A 17,707-nucleotide genomic window follows, 5' to 3' on the forward strand; every position below is an offset into this window, starting at 1 on the left:
TATCTGCAAGTTATGTGGAAAAAGGAAATCCAGTTAGGGTCTTGGAGTTGGCCAGGGAAGAGCAGGGTGGGTTCCCTGGCCATCCGGTCCAGTCCGGGATGTGTTTCAGCCTGTGTTGTTACACAGGTGAGTTATTTAGTCTAGCAGGTCTGAGATTGGGTGGGGCTCTGCATTCAGTCTGACACTGAAGGCTGAGAGGAAAGGAGCCCTTGGCCTGCTGTGAGCTGGTGAGAAATTACAGCTAATGTAAGTTGCTCTGCATTTGTTTCCTTTTGCTAAAAAAAAGACTGTTTTGTTTAGACTAGTTAGTATTACCTAGTGAGGTGTTTAGGAGCCAGACGGCTAGGATTTGTTTTGTGTTTGTTTATTTTTTCTGAGCAACTAGCTAATAAAGCACAGGCATTGGCCTGCTTGCACTTGCACCTGCTGGAAGTAGTCTTATTTCTGCCCTCAAGACCCCCTGAGTGTGGGTAGCACCCCACAATTAGTGGAGGATGCGGGCACTCGGATCCGCTACAGTGTGCAAAGAATATCACTGCAGAAGCGTGGTGTAAAGACAGAAAAAATTTTTTTTTTTTTGCATGCAAATTATATGCACCTGAAATGGAGGATCTTGTGTTGCGGTTAGCACAACTGAGTGCAGCACAGCAGGAAGCCAACAATGTACAGCGAGAGACAAATTCTCGGCTTCAAGAAGCCAGTGACAGACAGCAGCAGGCACTCCAAGATGCAAATGTCAGGCACCAGGAAGCTCATCTGGAGACAGTCCGCCTTCTCAGTGCACAAATTTCAGCTCTGTCAGATGCAGCCAAGAGGGACAGGCAAGCCCAGTCACAAGCGACTGAAAGGGACAGACAAGTATATGCTGAAGCAACAGCCGCACTAGCTGAGGCAGCGGAGCAGGACCGAAAAACTTTGAAAGAAGTTCTGACGCAGCTGTCTCAAAGAAGTCAGGAGAATCTATCCAGTGGTATTACCCCAGGGATTGTACGAGCAAGCCATTTCCTGCAGAAAATGACCCCTCATGACGATGTAGAGGCCTTTCTCCATTCGTTTGAACGCACAGCTCTGCGGGATGGTTGGCCCAAAACTCAGTGGGCAGGCCTGGTTGCTCCATTTCTAACTGGAGAGTCACAGAAGGCATATTTTGACTTGACTCCTGAAAGTGCACATGATTATGATAAATTAAAGGAGATTCTTTGCCGACTGGGCGTTACTGTAGCAGTAAGGGCTCAGCGAGTTCATCGGTGGTCGTATCAAACTGACACGTCTCCTAGGTCTCAAATGCATGACCTCTGCCACCTGGTACGAAAATGGCTACAACCAGAAACCCTGACAGCACCACAGATTGTCGAGCATGTGACCATGGACCGTTTTCTCGCAGCACTACCAAACACCTTGAGAAAATGGGTCAGCCACGCAGATCCACAGACTGCATATCAAATGGTTGAGATGATCGAACGATATCTAGCTGCAGAAGGGTATCTTGCAGGAGACAGACAAGTCAAGGGCCAAAGAAGAGGCTGCCCGGGGCAACAGACAGGTATGCTGGAGCTCCTGGGTCCCAGAGTGGTCGACTGCAGCCTGATAGAGGGGGTTCCGCAGCTGCTACAGCCCCAAGCTCGTCCGGACTACCTACCTGCTGGTGCTGCCGAGAGCCTGGGCATATAGCCGCCAACTGCCCTTCCACTGCTGAACCCATGGAATGTGACACAGCTCGGCGAGTGTCATTCTTCGCTCGCCCAGCATTTCTCTCTACCACAGGCACACATATGGCTGCTGTTAAAGTTGGAGGCAAGGCAGTACAGGCGCTGCTGGATTCTGGGAGTCTGGTCACGCTGATAGATGCCAAATTGATGGACACAAACCAGATCCTGGGACAGCAGGTTACAGTTCAATGCATCCATGGGGATGTGAAGACCTACCCAACAGCCATAGTGGAATTTGAGACCCATGTTAGAATCAGAATAATTTATTTCGCCAAGTACAACGGGGAATGGGGAATTATTTTTGGCTCATACAGGGTCGGTGATGGTACAAACACATACATGCGATCTTCAACACATACAATCATATACAGTAGTACAAAGTAAACATATACCTATGTGTACAAACAGCACATAACTATAGTGGAGGATGCGTGGGGAAGTCTGGAGTGCTATGTGAGGGGAGCAGCCTGCCAACTACCGACGGCGCTCGCTCCACAGCAGCTCCAGATGCCCCGCAGTGTGTCCTGGAAAAGAGTGATAGAGAAAGAGAGAGAGAGAGAGAAAAGGGATAGCTAAAGAGAGAATGAGGAAAGAAGGAGAGAACTAAACAGGAGGAGAGAGCGTCCCTATTAGGGCTGCAGATTTAAACACCCTGGGTACAGTCCGACAATCAGTCCAAGCCCTGGCTTGCTGCCCAGAATCCATTGATGGTGGTTGCAGGCAGAGGGGACCCAGTGCATCTGGGAGTGAAAGGAGCCAGTGGCCGCACAGGCCGATGGAGCTAGTGGCCGAGCTGGAGGAATAGGGACTGGCAGTCGAGTGGCCAGCAAGTTCCTCAGTGAATGGCTAATCCCACCAGTAGAGAGTGACGAGGGACCGACTTGGGGGCACAACACGCATATCGGGCTCACCTGGGCAGGGCAGCAGTGATGTGCCACCAGGGGATGATAGTGATCTCCCCTGTGGTCTGGATGGGGAGGCATCCTGCCTGTGCCTGGCAGCAGCGGAGGTGGTTCAGAGGCAGGGCGAAGACATGAAGTGCCTGGGCCTATCAACACTCCACGTGGGTGGCGGCGGCTGCTCAGCTGATCAGGCCCCGTGGTGTCCTGGCAGTCACGTGGTAGAGAGCGCGGAGATCACGGAGCTGCGGCTCTATGGTGGTGGAGCTGCGGGGCTGTAGCGGCAGATGGGAGCTCGGCTCAATGCTGATGCAGCTGCGGGGCTGTAGCGGCAGATGGGAGCTCCCGCTCAAGCAGATGGGCCAATGGAGGAGGGCGGCCGGCCGCCGACATCCCGTCCATCCCAGCGGTCTCTTGTTCCACATCCACGAGGCGTCCTGGTCTCCCGGCAACGGCGGTGGAGTGGCCCTCTCAACTGCCTGCCTAGAATGCGGAGGCCGGACCGGTGGTGTCAGGGCGCGTCTCTCCCCGCTCACAGGTCCCAGCGGATGGTCCACATGCTGGTGAGCTTCCCCTGCAGTCGGTCTCCCGCGGCGGAGCAACCCGACCAGCCGACGGCAGCCTGCGCTGCACTCCTGTGTCCCCTGCATCTCACCCGGCAGATGGAGGTTATAGGTGAGAGCAGTTGGGAGAAATCAAAGAGAAAAAAAGAAAAAAGGCCGGAGCCCTGTGGCCGTGGCGTCCGCACCCGGCGCCATCTTGAAATGTCGGGACTGCCTTTCATATTGTGGCTGTATCTGAGGCTCTAGCTTACAGTGTTATCCTGGGATGTGATTTCCCACTGTTCTGGAAGTTGTGGGAAGCTAAGTCTCTGGACTCTGCTAGTACAGGTGTTTTCCTAGAAGGAGACTTAAAAGCAGAGTTTGACTATGTGAGAGATGAAGTCCCAACTCCAAAAGTAGCTCCCCCGGAGCCTGATGATTTCCCTCTAGAGGTGTTTGCAGAAACATCAGGGGAGACTCTGGTGACACAGGAAGACGTTAACCTGCCAGATTTGGAATACTCCCGAGACCAGTTTGGCACTGCCCAGTTACAGGACCCTACCTTAGCTAGAGCCTGGGAGAATGTGACCGTGATTAATGATAAAACACAGTCTGGGCATCTTGGGAGAGTTTTTCCCCACTTTGCAGTTAACCATGACCTTCTGTACCGGGTAGATAACTTAAATGGGAAGGTTGTTGAGCAACTGGTTGTACCTCAGTCACACCGCAGGGTGGTACTGGATCTGGCCCATAAGAATCCACTAGGGGGTCACCTTGCTACAGAAAAAACTCAACAAAGAATTCTGAGGAGGTTTTATTGGCCTGGGGTGTTTGCAGATGTTAGGCGCTATTGTGAGTCTTGCCCAGAGTGTCAATTGACGTCCCCTGCACCTCATTACCGGGGTCCTTTGGTGCCTCTGCCCATTATAGAGGTACCCTTTGAAAGAATTGCCATGGATTTGGTAGGACCCCTGGTAAGATCGGCACGGGGACATCAATACATCCTAGTGGTTTTAGACTATGCCACCAGATATCCTGAAGCTGTACCTCTGCGAAACACCTCAGCAAAGCTAATTGCTAGGGAACTAGTTCATATGTTCGCCAGAACTGGTATCCTCAAGGAGATCTTAACAGATCAGGGGACACCTTTCATGTCGAAAGTAATGAGAGATTTGTGCAAGCTACTTGGGATAAAGCAACTAAGGACATCAGTCTACCACCCTCAGACTGATGGTTTGGTTGAACGCTTTAACAAAACTCTCAAAGGGATGCTGAAAAGGGTGGTCGAAGCAGATGGGTAGGACTGGGACTGTCTGTTACCTTATTTATTGTTTGCTGTGCGCGAGGTACCCTAGTCTTCCACTGGTTTTTCCCCATTCGAGCTCTTGTATGGGCGACATCCTCGGGGACTCTTGGATATAGCTAAAGAGTCCTGGGAGGAAGAGCCCTCTCCCCATCGGTCTGTGGTGGAGCATGTCCTACAGATGCAGGATCGCATTTCAGCAGTGATGCCAATAGTGAGAGAACATATGAAACAGGCTCAGGAGGCTCAAAGCCGCGTTTATAATCAGGAGGCCCGACTTCGGGTTTTTCACCCAGGGGATCGGGTATTGGTTCTTGTGCCCACTGCAGAAAGTAAGTTTCTAGCAAAATGGCAGGGGCCCTATGAAATCGTAGAAAGAGTTAATGATGTAAATTACAAGGTCTACCACCCCAATAAGCGAAAAAAGGAACAGATTTATCATGTAAATCTGTTAAAAGCCTGGAAGGAGCCACCAGTTGCTATGGCAGCTGAGTTGCTCAGCATCCCGCAGCAGGAATCCCTGATGTAAAAGTATCTGAAGCTTTGACGGGTCCCCAAGCTCAGGAAGTTAGGGAGTTCCTCCTTAGGAATTCTGATCTGTTCTCGGATAAACCTGGTTGTAGCCATGTCATTGAACATGACATTGTCACGGACCCTCAAAAGTGCATCCGGTTGAAACCATATAGGATACCGGAAGCCCGCAGACAGGCAGTGGCTGAGGAGGTGCAATGAATGTTGGACTTAGGTGTCGTTGAAAGGTCCCATAGTGAGTGGAGCAGCCCCATCGTGTTAGTGCCGAAACCTGATGGATCGTTACGGTTTTGCAACGATTTTCGGAAACTAAATGACATCTCAAAGTTTGATGCGTACCCCATGCCACGGGTGGATGAACTAATTGAGAGGTTGGGGCCGGCAAGATACATTACTACTCTAGATTTAACCAGGGGTTACTGGTAGATTCCGCTTACACCAGCAGCTAGAGAAAAGACGGCATTTGTCACCCCACAGGGCCTGTTTCAATATGTTAGAATGCCATTTGGGTTGCATGGGGCCCCTGCCACATTCCAAAGGTTAATGGATGAAGTCCTCAGACCACACCAACAATTTGCATCAGCTTACTTAGATGATGTGGTTATATTTAGCCAGGACTGGGAGAGTCACTTACCCAAGGTTCAAGCAGTGGTAAATTCAATCCGACAAGCTGGGTTAACAGCTAACCCAAAGAAATGTGCCATAGGCCTTGAGGACGCCCGGTATTTGGACTACATTATTGGGAAAGGTCTCATTAAACCACAAGCCCAGAAGGTGCAAGCAATTAAAGAATGGCCCCAACCTCACACCAAGAAACAGGTCAGAACGTTCTTGGGTATGGTTGGGTACTACCAAAGGTTTATCCCAGATTTTGCCACTGTGGCTGCTCCACTTACAGATCTAACTAAGGGGAAAAGCTCAGGGGGAATCACCTGGAATAAAGATGCAGACCTCGCGTTCAGCAAACTTAAGATGATCCTATGCAGTGAGCCAGTTTTGATTGCACCCGATTTTAAAAAATAATTTGTGGTTCAGACAGATGCCTCTGATATGGGTTTAGGGGCTGTTCTGTCACAAGCAGTGCATGGGGAACAGCACCCCGTTATTTATCTGAGTAGGAAACTGTCACCAGCTGAGCGTAACTATAGTATCGTGGAACGAGAGTGCCTTGCCATTAAGTGGGCACTGGAGGCTTTGCGGTATTATTTGCTTGGCCGACAGTTTCGGTTGGTGACAGATCATTCCCGACTAACTTGGATGTCTCAAGCCAAGAACAATAATGCGCAGGTAGCTCGCTGGTTTTTGTCCCTACAAGACTTTAGTTTTTCAGTGGAACACAGAGCAGGAAAACTACAAGCCAATGCTGACGCTCTGTCTCGAACATATTGTATGGTTGGGAACAGTGTCCGACCCCACAGGCTCGAACAGAGGGGGGGGGGGGGGATATGTGACAAGGTGTCACAGTGCTTTACAGAAAGGGTCTGGGAGGGGGTTTATATTTCACCCAGACTCCAGCGCTGTATTTTCTAAAAACTCCAGGAAAGTGTAGATTTTCTTTTATCTGCAAGTTATGTGGAAAAAGGAAATCCAGTTAGGGTCTTGGAGTTGGCCAGGGAAGAGCAGGGTGGGTTCCCTGGCCATCCGGTCCAGTCTGGGATGTGTTTCAGCCTGTGTTGTTACACAGGTGAGTTATTTAGTCTAGCAGGTCTGAGATTGGGTGGGGCTCTGCATTCAGTCTGACACTGAAGGCTGAGAGGAAAGGAGTCCTTGGCCTGCTGTGAGCTGGTGAGAAATTACAGCTAATGTAAGTTGCTCTGCATTTGTTTCCTTTTGCTAAAAAAAGACTGTTTTGTTTAGACTAGTTAGTATTACCTAGTGAGGTGTTTAGGAGCCAGACGGCTAGGATTTGTTTTGTGTTTGTTTATTTTTTCTGAGCAACTAGCTAATAAAGCACAGGCATTGGCCTGCTTGCACTTGCACCTGCTGGAAGTATTCTTATTTCTGCCCTCACCCCACACAAGGTACAAACCTACTTTAAACTAGGACTGCTGTCAGACTGTAGTATAACTGCCACTGGTAAGTAATTAGTGGTCATAAAACTCCTGCATGGCTGAGAAACACTTCTGAGTACATGTTCAAAAGTTAACCTCTAGAAGGTTGTACTTATAGAATTGTCTGATGAGGGGGGTTAATTTATTTGGAATCATCTAATTAAGATAAAATGAAACTTCCCCAATCAGTGCCTATAAAAGAATGGGAGAAACATTTATGCCCAGAGATGGGCTTTAAACTTCCTAGCTGTGTTTGAAGTGATTTTATGAGAGCTTGCTGGTAATTTTCATTGTTTCAAGTTGGCATAATGGGCAGCTTTGCATAACACGCTACAGTTATGTCCTTTATTTGCAAATGGCATTCAATCCATGCTAAAAACACTTAAAACAATAAAATCTGCCGTTGCAATACATCATTGACAACTTTAGTTAAATAAAGCTCCATACTTAATGGCTTGGTAAAATCATGCTGCAAGGTTATTACTTTGAGTTTCATTTGTGTCCATTAAATAAAATATGAGCAGTATTAAATCCAATTAAATATCTGTAGGATACATTCAATTGGATTACTCTATTGGAGTGCTTGATTGAATTAATTCATGTGCTGCATCTTGACTGATGTTTCCATGGGGTTATTGTTGTTATTGTTTTCTGTTTAGTAGATTTTTTTATGTTGAATAATACGTGTAGATTTTATGCAACCTCATCCTGTCTACACGATGTAAGTACGCCAGCAGCACATATGACACGATGAAGGTCGTGTATAAATCAGAACCCACAGAAATGTTGCATGTGTCATAACTTTTGATTATAAGATTTAAAACTAGAAAGATTGCAATGAAAAAAGGTAGTTCTAATTCCTGTGTGATTAATAAGCTAAAGCTAAGGTCTTCATGTGGGCAGTAGAAGCAGTTGATCTCTTTTGTTTAACAGCAAGGATTGTTATATAGTAAGACAGAAAATTCATTTCAAGGTGTTCTGTTTTCAACAAAAAATATGACTATCCTTCCAGTGTTGGACTGATGCCAGATGGTTGGGGGTCAGCCCGTGGGACCCTGTTGATCAGCTTATCTTTATCCATAAAAACAGATCCTGGGCACATAAATCATTTGAAGTTGTACAGCTAGCAAGTGCCCAGCCATTGCATGGAAGCAGCTGACAAGCAGTTGATTTACCGCATTTGGCAAAGGCCCAAATGATCCAGCAAACTAGGACTAGGATGTTGTCAGGTGACAATTGTCCAGGAAGGGCTATTCTTATGCCTCTTTTATAAGGCATGTCGCCCGGCGGCGGGGATTGGAAACCAATCACTCAGGTGACGTTGCAGGGCAAAGCTGCACAGATGTGTCGCTAGCCTGCTATGTGGGAGTGAGGGTGGAGGAGGATTACCAACAGAGCAGCACAAGTGTGACATCACGAGGGAACAAGGTGCGTTGGGAGAACAATGCTCTTGGCTGACACATGATCGAAGGAATCTTCCTAGACTTATTTCTGGCCAAGGTGGTTAGGGGCTGTTGTACACGTGCTGGATTCTCGGCAAAGGCAGTCATTTTTCGCCACTCTAGCCCAGTTTCAACTAGTAAGGGAACACAGTTGTAGGTAGGAGTCGGGCAGTATATATATCAGATCAGAATGCGGCTTAAATATTATCTAATATTGAGTAGTGCAAGGTGGTAGACCATGTTAACCACTTTGTCCTTTGATACAGTATATCTACGTCAGCTGTGGCTCTTTCCAAGCCACAGCGACGTAGATATACTGACCTGCTTGCAGCCCTGTTGTGCAGAAACAGGTGTGCTTTAGAGCGCACCTCCCGGCACTAACAGCTGCAATACTAATTGGTGAAAGGGAAAATGTTCCCTTGTAGCCAATTAGTAACCCCTCCACGGATGAACGATTACCGCTGTAGCAAACAGCGGTGATCCTTCATCTCTCCCCTCGGTGGCCAGATCTGTAAAAAAAAAAAGTATTAGAAAGCAGCCTGACTCACCTTTTCCTGTTCCAGCGATCAGCCTGCAGCCCAAGCCTCCGATCGTCCCTCTGCACGCAGCCCTGTGATGCTGAATAGCCGAGTCCCGGCTTGATGACGTCATCAAGCCGGGACCCGGTAACCAGCATCACAGGGCTGCGTGCAGAGTGGCGATCAGAGGCTTGGGCTGCAGGCTGATCGCTGGAACAGGAAAAGGTGAGTCAGGCTGCTTTCTAATCCTTTTTTTTAAATAGATCTGGCCACCGAGGGGGCTGCCTGGGTGGGGGGTGGGACATCTGGCTGGCCCTTATGGGGGTTGTTGAACCCCGGGTGGGGGGTAAAATGTGCAGTTGGGGGGGAGGATAAAGTAAGAGGGGATACAATTTTATTTAATGTGCATAATTGTATACTGGGGGCAGATCTGGCTATAATGGTGGGGGGGCCCTAATCCAGGGTGCACCCGCTAATCCTGAGGGCGCATCTGGCTATAATGGGGGACCACTATTCCTGGGGACACATTTAGTTATAATGAGGGGCAGTAATCCTGGGGATACATCTGTCTGTCTATACTGGGAGGTGCCAAACAGAGGACACATCGGGCTATACTGGGGGTGACTGATATTGGGGACACATCCGGCTATAGGGGGGGGGTCTAATACTCGGGACACATTTTGCTATCTATACTGGGGGACAGAATACTGGTGACATGTTTTTATCTTCTGTGGCACTTTTTATTTTTAAACTGGAATTGATAAAAACTGAGCAAAAATGCATTTTTTTCATTTTCCCCCTCTTTTCCCCATTAAAATGCATAGAAAACTTTTTTGGTCTAGGGACAAAATACCCGCCAATGAAAGTCTAGTTTGTCCTGAAAAAAACGATACCTAGATCATTTAGGTGTCGTTAGTAGGGATTAGAGTGGGGCCGAACCTCCGATTTTAGGTTCGCGAACTTCCGCGTAAGGTTCGGTTCGCGTAAAAGTTCGCGAACCGCAATAGACTTCAATGGGGATGCGAACTTTGAAAAAAAAAAAAAATTATGCTGGCCACAAAAGTGATGGAAAAGATGTTTCAAGGGGTCTAACACCTGGACCCCCAGGTGGAGGAGTGGGATACATGCCAAAAGTCCCCGGGAAAAATCTGGATTTGACGCAAAGCAGCGTTTTAAGGGCAGAAATCATATTGAATGCTAAATGACAGGCCTAAAGTGCTTTAAAACATCTTGCATGTGTATACATCAATCAGGTAGTGTAATTAAGGTACTGCTTCACACTGACACACCAAACTCACCGTGTAACGCACCGCAAACAGCTGTTTGTGTAGTGACGGCCGTGCTGGACTGGTGCGCACCATGGCGAGAACAGGTATGCAGTGGCGGGTTCACTGAACAGAACAGGTATGCAGTGGCGGGTTCACTGAACAGAACAGGTATGCAGTGGCGGGTTCACTGAACAGAACAGGTATACAGTGGCGGGTTCACAGAACAGGTATGCAGTGGCAGGTTCACTGAACAGAACAGGTATGCAGTGGCGGGTTCACTGAACAGGAATACAGCGGTGGGTTCACTGAACAGAACAGGTATGCAGTGGCGGGTTCACTGAACAGTACAGGTATGCAGTGGCAGGTTCACTGAACAGGTATGCAGTGGTGGGTTCACTGAACAGGTATGCAGTGGTGGATTCACAGTACAGGTATGCAGTGGTGGGTTCACAGAACAGGTATGCAGTGGCAGGTTCACTGAACAGGTTCACTGAACAGGTATGCAGGTACTGAACAGAACAGGTATGAAGCCAGGAACAAGCTAAGCCTAACTAATCTTTCCCTATGAGAGACAGTCTGCAGCAGCTCGCCCTACTCTCACTAACGCAGGCACACGAGTGAGCGTAATGGCCGCCGCTGCCTGCCTTTTATTAGGGGGGGAGTGGCTCCAGGGGCTAGTGTAGCCTAATTGGCTACACTGGGCCTGCTGACTGTGATGTAGAGGGTCAAAGTTGACCCTCATGGTTCATTATGGGGCGAACCGAACTTCTGCAAAAGTTCGCCTGCGGGACGCGAACGCGAACCACTGAAGTTCGCATGGAACCGTTCGCAGGCGAACCATTCGGCCCAACTCTAGTAGGGATAAAGTTATGGCTGATTAAAAAGGGACATAGCTAAAACGTCAAAATTGCTCTGGTCAATAAGGGGAAAACAAGGTCTGGATGCAAAGTGGTTAATTACCACTTCTGTATGTTTGTATCAATTTAACAATAACAACAATAACAATAACATTTCTATAACGCTTGTCTCCCATAGGACTCACAGCACTTAGGCTCTCTCAGATTCAGTAACTGATAGTAGGATGAAGTGTTAACACAACAAAATTATATTTCTGCAAATACCAAACTGAACATGTGGGTTTTCAGTCTGGATTTAAACACGTCCAGAGATGGAGCTGTCCTGATCTGCAGAGGTAAGGAGTTCCATAATGTAGGAGCAGCATGACAGAAGGCTCTGGTACCAAAAGTTTTCAGGTGGACTCTGGGTATGACAAGATTATTGGAGCCTGTGGATCTGAGATTGCAGGGAGTGCTACGCAGCTGAAGCCTTTCTTTCAAGTATCCATGGCCCAGATTATGAAGTGACTTAAATATCAGTAGGCCAATTTTGAATAGGATCCTCCATTCTATAGGTAGTCAGTGAAGGGAGTGCAGGACTGGTGTTATATGGCAGTGACGGAGTTGGTTGGTTAGCAGTCTGGCAGCAGTATTCTGTACCAGCTGTAGGCGGTACATGTTGTTTTTTTGGAAGGCCGGTGTAGAGAGCATTGCAATAGTCCAGTTGGGATGTAATGAAGGTATAAACTAAGGTTGGGAGATCTTCTGGGGAATGAGGTGCTTGATTTTTGCAGTGTTCTTCATCTTCAGGTGAAAATAGGATGATTTCACCACGGCAGAGATGTGAGTTCTGAAGTTTAGATCCCCATCAGTTAGAACGCCCAGGCTACGCACATGCTCAGAGCTGTGTAGATCTGTGCCTCCTATTCCCAGTGGTGAAGACTGCAACTGGAGTTGTTTTGTTGTCATGTGCTGCCCTCCAATCATAAGGACTCTGTATTTTGTCACCAATTCTGTATTTTGTTTATTGTTGTATACCATTTGTCTGTATTATGTACCCCATATTTGTTTCTTACTTTGTACAGCGTCACGGAATATGTTGGCGCTTAATAAATTAATAAAAATAATATATTTGAACGGCTATGTACTGTGTCAAAAAGTGAAGTATTGCAATTTATTATTAGATCAGAATACGGCTGAAATAGGATTTAATATTGAGTAGTGCAAGGTGGTGGACCAGGTAAATGATCAGCATATGGAAGAGAGATTTACTTCAAAACATTTTGATCCTTATTCAATTAACATTTTCTCCTGAGTTTTCTCTTAAGAGATACGTTTAACTGGTAACATCATACGGTACTCCACTGCATGTATCGCGTTATGCCGATAAATTCTGCTGAACCACAAGGTGTTACTGGGGTAGTAGCCTTACTCATGAATTATGCTCATCTTTTCCCCACCTATACATTAAAATTGCATTGTTTCTTAACTAAAACTGATACAAGCAATAAATAGTTATTTCAGCTGTCCACATTCAGTGCGATTATGATTTTTCTTTTTCCTGTTAGATGATTTCACTATCATACCATGGCTCCTTAGTATTAAGCAGGGGGATGCGTTTGAAGAAAAACAAAACAAGATATTGATAAAAGAAAATGGTTTATTCTTCGTATATGGTCAGGTAAGATATTCATGCTGGAGCTGATGTAACTATACCTACGACTTATTTCAGGAAAGGTAGTTTTGATTACCATATTTTTCGGACCATAAGACGCTCCGGACCATAAGCTGCACCTAGGTTTAGAGGACAAAAACCAGGGGAAAAAAAAAAAAAAAATATATATATATATACAGTATATATATGCAGTATATACACACCGTCCATAGTGTAAGGGCGTCTTGTGGAGCTTCAAAAGTTATATGGAGAGCAAAAGCGATATAGTAATCAAAATGTACCTTTGAAAACCGCCTGTATAGTGTTAACTAAGCTAATTGCACAATAGAACAGTGCAACAGTGCCAGAGATAAGAAAATAAGTGCAAGCAATTCAAACAATAATAGATCAATTCCCTGAGCAAAAAGACCGAAGGAATGAAACCCAAAAGTGCAGTGCAAAAAAGGTTCAGAAAACATGTGAGCCATGTACCCAGGAATACCAGATAGTGCTTAAAGCGGATCTGAACTCAAAATTTCCTCTCTGCTCTAAAAGATATGCAACAGTATATTAACCATTAAAGAAAACATTTGTTTGTTACAGGTGATACAAATACTAAAATATACCTGTAGTGTTCCTACTTCCTGATTTTATGGAAGCAGATATATTGTTAAAAGACGCTGAAGTCTCGTAAAAATACAGTTTTTATTATAAAAATGTGTTTAACATTACTGTCCTACCTAAACCGCTGCATCCCCGCCGTGTGTACACTAACTAAATCCCCCCTAACTCCCAGAGGGGCAATCCGGGCAGCGCTTCCGTGAGAGGCAGAGCTATGAGCCACAGCTCTGCCTCTCAGCGCGTCTTTCAGCCCGGATCGCCGCCTCTCCCCCGCCCCTCTCAGTCTTCCTTCACTGAGAGGGGCGGGGGAGAGGCGGAGATCCTCTGCTGATAGATGCTTGTAGAGGCAGAGCTGCAGCTCATAGCCTTGCCTCACACGGAAGGGCACAGGGCAGCAAAATCCACGACCAAGAAAGTCATGGATTTTGCGGGGGAGAGGTAAGGGGGTGTTAGGGGGGATTTAGTTAGTGTACAGCGGCGGGGATGCGCCAGTTTAGGTAGGACAGTAATATTAAACACATTTTTATTATAAAAACAGGATTTTTAGGAGACTTCAGTGTCTCTTTAAGATCTTGTGCTTTCAGATGATATCTGCCATCTCTGCCATGGCAGTCAAGTGACACAGGGAGAGATCAAATTACAACTCATGATTAGACACAAATTAGGGGGAATTAGACAGGCTAAACTATCTAAATACATACAAGGTGCATTTCTCTATGTTTTCCTTTTGTCCTGTGCAAGAGTTCAGGTCCACTTTAAGTAAATAGAGAAGTATGGTATGTCCAAACCCATGCAGCCAGACCACTGGTAGTTTGACTCTCGTCTCTCCCCCTCACTGAGTCCCGGCTCACTACACTCACCCTAACAGGTCGATTATGTCCAGGATTCTCCCCTCTCTCCCTTCAGCATTCTGCCATACTTTCAATTAAACAGAATTCAGACGGAGTGTGTTAAACTGTATGACTGAAACTTGGTATGAAGCAGACTGGACATAAAAGCATGAAAAATGAAATGCCATATACCATTTACATATAATAAAATATTAAATCCTGTTCAGTGCTTTTGAAATAAGATGCTAGCTTTCATTTTTTTTTCTGCTGCACTAGAATAATCATACTGCTAATTACACTGGCCGCTGAGTCCTGTGAAGAAATCTTGCACTTTCTTTCTACTGCTTTAAATAAATGAAACCATGTATCATTTCAGTATTATATGCGACACTTAGATTATTTGCCCAGCACAATTACTGAGCAAAAAAACCACAGACTAATGACAATGTATTAAAAGTGTGCTAATAAGAAATTTATACTGTTTGGAACAGGACATTTTCTAGGCTAAATTGCACCCAGGACGAGGGTTTAAAAATTGTGCCTACATACTAGTGACTAGCCACTCAGGAGGAAGCATGGACTGGGAAAACACACAGGCGAACAGAGGCCAAAATGCAGACTCCTCTATGGGCATCATGCAGTACCGCTACAGGACATCAGATGTCATCATGCGGTGGTGACGTGATGATGACTTGATGTCGGATGCAGGCAGCCTGGGAGTCAAGGAAGCTGATCCCGCTGGTAATCGTCTTTCTACTTCCATTTGGCTGCACCGCACGTCTCCAGCTCCCTAGCGGTTATGTCCTTCTGCCTGCGCTCCCCCCCCCCTCCTCTACTTGCCGGTTTGCGCCCATGGCGGTCGCCCTGCCCGCACTGCCCAAGAAACGGCCCTTGTTTGGATTGAACTTACTGTGAATATTGTTTGATATACAGTCCTGCATTCTTATTGCATAGGTCATGTGGTATTATGGTACATGATCACATTATTTATAATCATGCTTCTAATTATTAAAAACCAGTTAAAAGATAATTATAGGCTCTTTATTTATTATTATTATTATTTAGTACTTATATAGCACCAACATCTTAAGCAGTGCTGTACAGAGTATATTGTCTTGTCACTTAACTGTCCCTCAGAGGGGGCTCACAATCTAGTCCCTACCATAGTCTTATGTCTATGTATGTATACCCTTATGTATCTATGCCCTTATTCACAAAAGGGCTCTTATGCACAAAAATAGATTCTGGGGGGTCCATTAATAGTAAGGAGACCCCCTGATATTAACGCCCTCCCAGGTATATAGGTAAAAATGGGTTATTTTTGATTCCCTGCCTACATATAAGAACTATTAAAAAGAGAAATCTTTATTCAGGATAAAAGTTAATAAGATATTTACTGAAAATTAAAATAATAACGAGTACTTCCAGTATAAAAGACAGAGCCTGTCATGCCATGCTCTGTTTTAATGATACAGGGCTGGGGGGATGCTCAGGTTGAAATACTTATGTGATCCACCGGAACTCATTCATACAGTTGATCACTCTGCCCTTTAGGAAATATGGCCTTTAAAAAAAAAAATCATTCCAAGACTCTGGCCACCCCCATCTGCATTGCTGTGGCCTGCCCCCAGCTTGGTAGCCATGGCCTAATTGGGGGCGGCTGAGCTGGGGGCGGGCAGCAGCAACCCAGGTGGAGGTTTCTGAAGAGCTTCAAACTTCGTAAACATGGCTGCGGCTGCATTCCAAAGGAGGGGCAAAGCCTCACCTGTGTCTGAATTAGGGTGGATTAGGTAAGGAATTAACAGGCTCTGTCTTTTATACTAGAGGTTCTTTTTAAGTATTATTTAATCTATGAAACTATTTAAAAATAACTATGAGTAAACTGTTAGAGAAATACTGGGCAGGAGGTTCCATTCTTTGACTATTTATTGTTTTCAAATTTGTTTTGCTTCTTTTAGGTTTGGTATACCGATAAACTGTTTGCAATGGGTCATATAATCCAGAGGAAAAAACTGCACACTGTGGGAAATGATCCAAGTTTGGTTACCTTATTTAGGTGTATACAAAACATGCCACAGTCTTACCCAAACAATTCATGCTTTACAGGTGGTAAGTAATACACCAGGAAAAGGCTACGTTTCCAACCAGTAAAATCCAGGCTGTCCCACATTTATGAATACTAAGTTTGCTCTGGGAAAACGTCACAAGCACCATGCATGCTGGGGGATAAGATTGGTGGCTTTTATCCCTGGAACTTAAAGTAGTTAATAGGAGATAGAGTTGGGCCGAACCTCCGATTTTAGGTTCGCGAACCTGGTTCGCGAACTTCCGCGGAAGGTTCGGTTCGCGTTAAAGTTCGCGAACCGCAATAGACTTCAATGGGGATGCGAACTTTGAAAAAAAAAAATAATTATGCTGGCCACAAAAGTGATGGAAAAGATGTTTCAAGGGGTCTAACACCTGGAGGGGGGCATGGATTAGTGGGATAGATGCCAAAAGTCCTGGGGAAAAATCTGGATTTGACGCAAAGCAGCGTTTTAAGGGCAGAAATCACATTGAATGCTAAATGACAGGCCTAAAGTGCTTTCAAACATCTTGCATGTGTATACATCAATCAGGTAGTGTAATTAAGGTACTGCTTCACACTGACACACCAAACTCACCGTGTAACGCACCGCAAACAGCTGTTTCACTGAACAGGTATGCAGTGGTGGGTTCACAGAACAGGTATGCAGTGGTGGGTTCACAGCACAGGTATGCAGTGGTGGGTTCAATGAACAGGTATACAGTGGCGGGTCCACTGAACAGAACAGGTATGCAGTGGTGGGTTCACTGAACAGGTATGCAGTGGTGGGTTCACTGAACAGGTATGCAGTGGTGGGTTCACAGCACAGGTATGCAGTGGTGGGTTCACAGCACAGGTATGCAGTGGTGGGTTCACAGCACAGGTATGCAGTGGTGGGTTCACAGCACAGGTATGCAGTGGTGGGTTCACAGCACAGGTATGCAGTGGTGGGTTCACAGCACAGGTATGCAGTGGTGGGTTCACAGAACAGGTATGCAGCCAGGAACAAGTTAAGCCTAACTAATCTTTCCCTATGAGAGACAGTCTGCAGCAGCTCGCCCTACTCTCACTAACGCAGGCAGCACACGAGTGACCGTAATGGCCGCCGCTGCCTGCCTTATATAAGGGGGGGTGGGGCTCCAGGGGCTAGTGTAGCCTAATTGGCTACACTGGGCCTGCTGACTGTGATGTAGAGGGTCAAAGTTGACCCTCCATGTGCATTATGGGGCGAACCGAACTTCCACCGAAGTTCGCGTGGAACCGTTCGCAGGCGAACCGTTCGGCCCAACTCTAATAGGAGATAGGTGATAACTACAAACATTTGTCATCTAATGACTTTTTTAAAGGTGCAGTCCATGTTTGCTGGACCATTTATGTTCCCCAATAATATGCATTTACATAAATCAGCCATTTTTTGTTGCTGTTTTTGTTCTAAGCT

At 46.2% G+C, this 17,707-nt stretch overlaps 1 protein-coding gene across 6 annotated transcripts in view; it reads left to right on the plus strand.

Moving 5' to 3' along the window:
- ABHD13 (abhydrolase domain containing 13) overlaps positions 1 to 17,707 on the plus strand; it is a 95,150-nt gene that overhangs the window by 75,385 nt on the left and 2,058 nt on the right. For all 6 annotated transcript variants that reach the window (XM_068268028.1, XM_068268027.1, XM_068268024.1 and 3 more), the window contains 2 exons: positions 12,668 to 12,780; positions 16,163 to 16,313. In XM_068268028.1, the coding sequence (XP_068124129.1) occupies positions 12,668 to 12,780; positions 16,163 to 16,313 (264 nt within the window). The remainder of the gene's footprint in view (positions 1 to 12,667; positions 12,781 to 16,162; positions 16,314 to 17,707) is intronic.

The sequence above is a fragment of the Hyperolius riggenbachi genome, chromosome 2 (assembly GCF_040937935.1).
Source record: "Hyperolius riggenbachi isolate aHypRig1 chromosome 2, aHypRig1.pri, whole genome shotgun sequence".
Classification (NCBI taxonomy): domain Eukaryota; kingdom Metazoa; phylum Chordata; class Amphibia; order Anura; family Hyperoliidae; genus Hyperolius; species Hyperolius riggenbachi.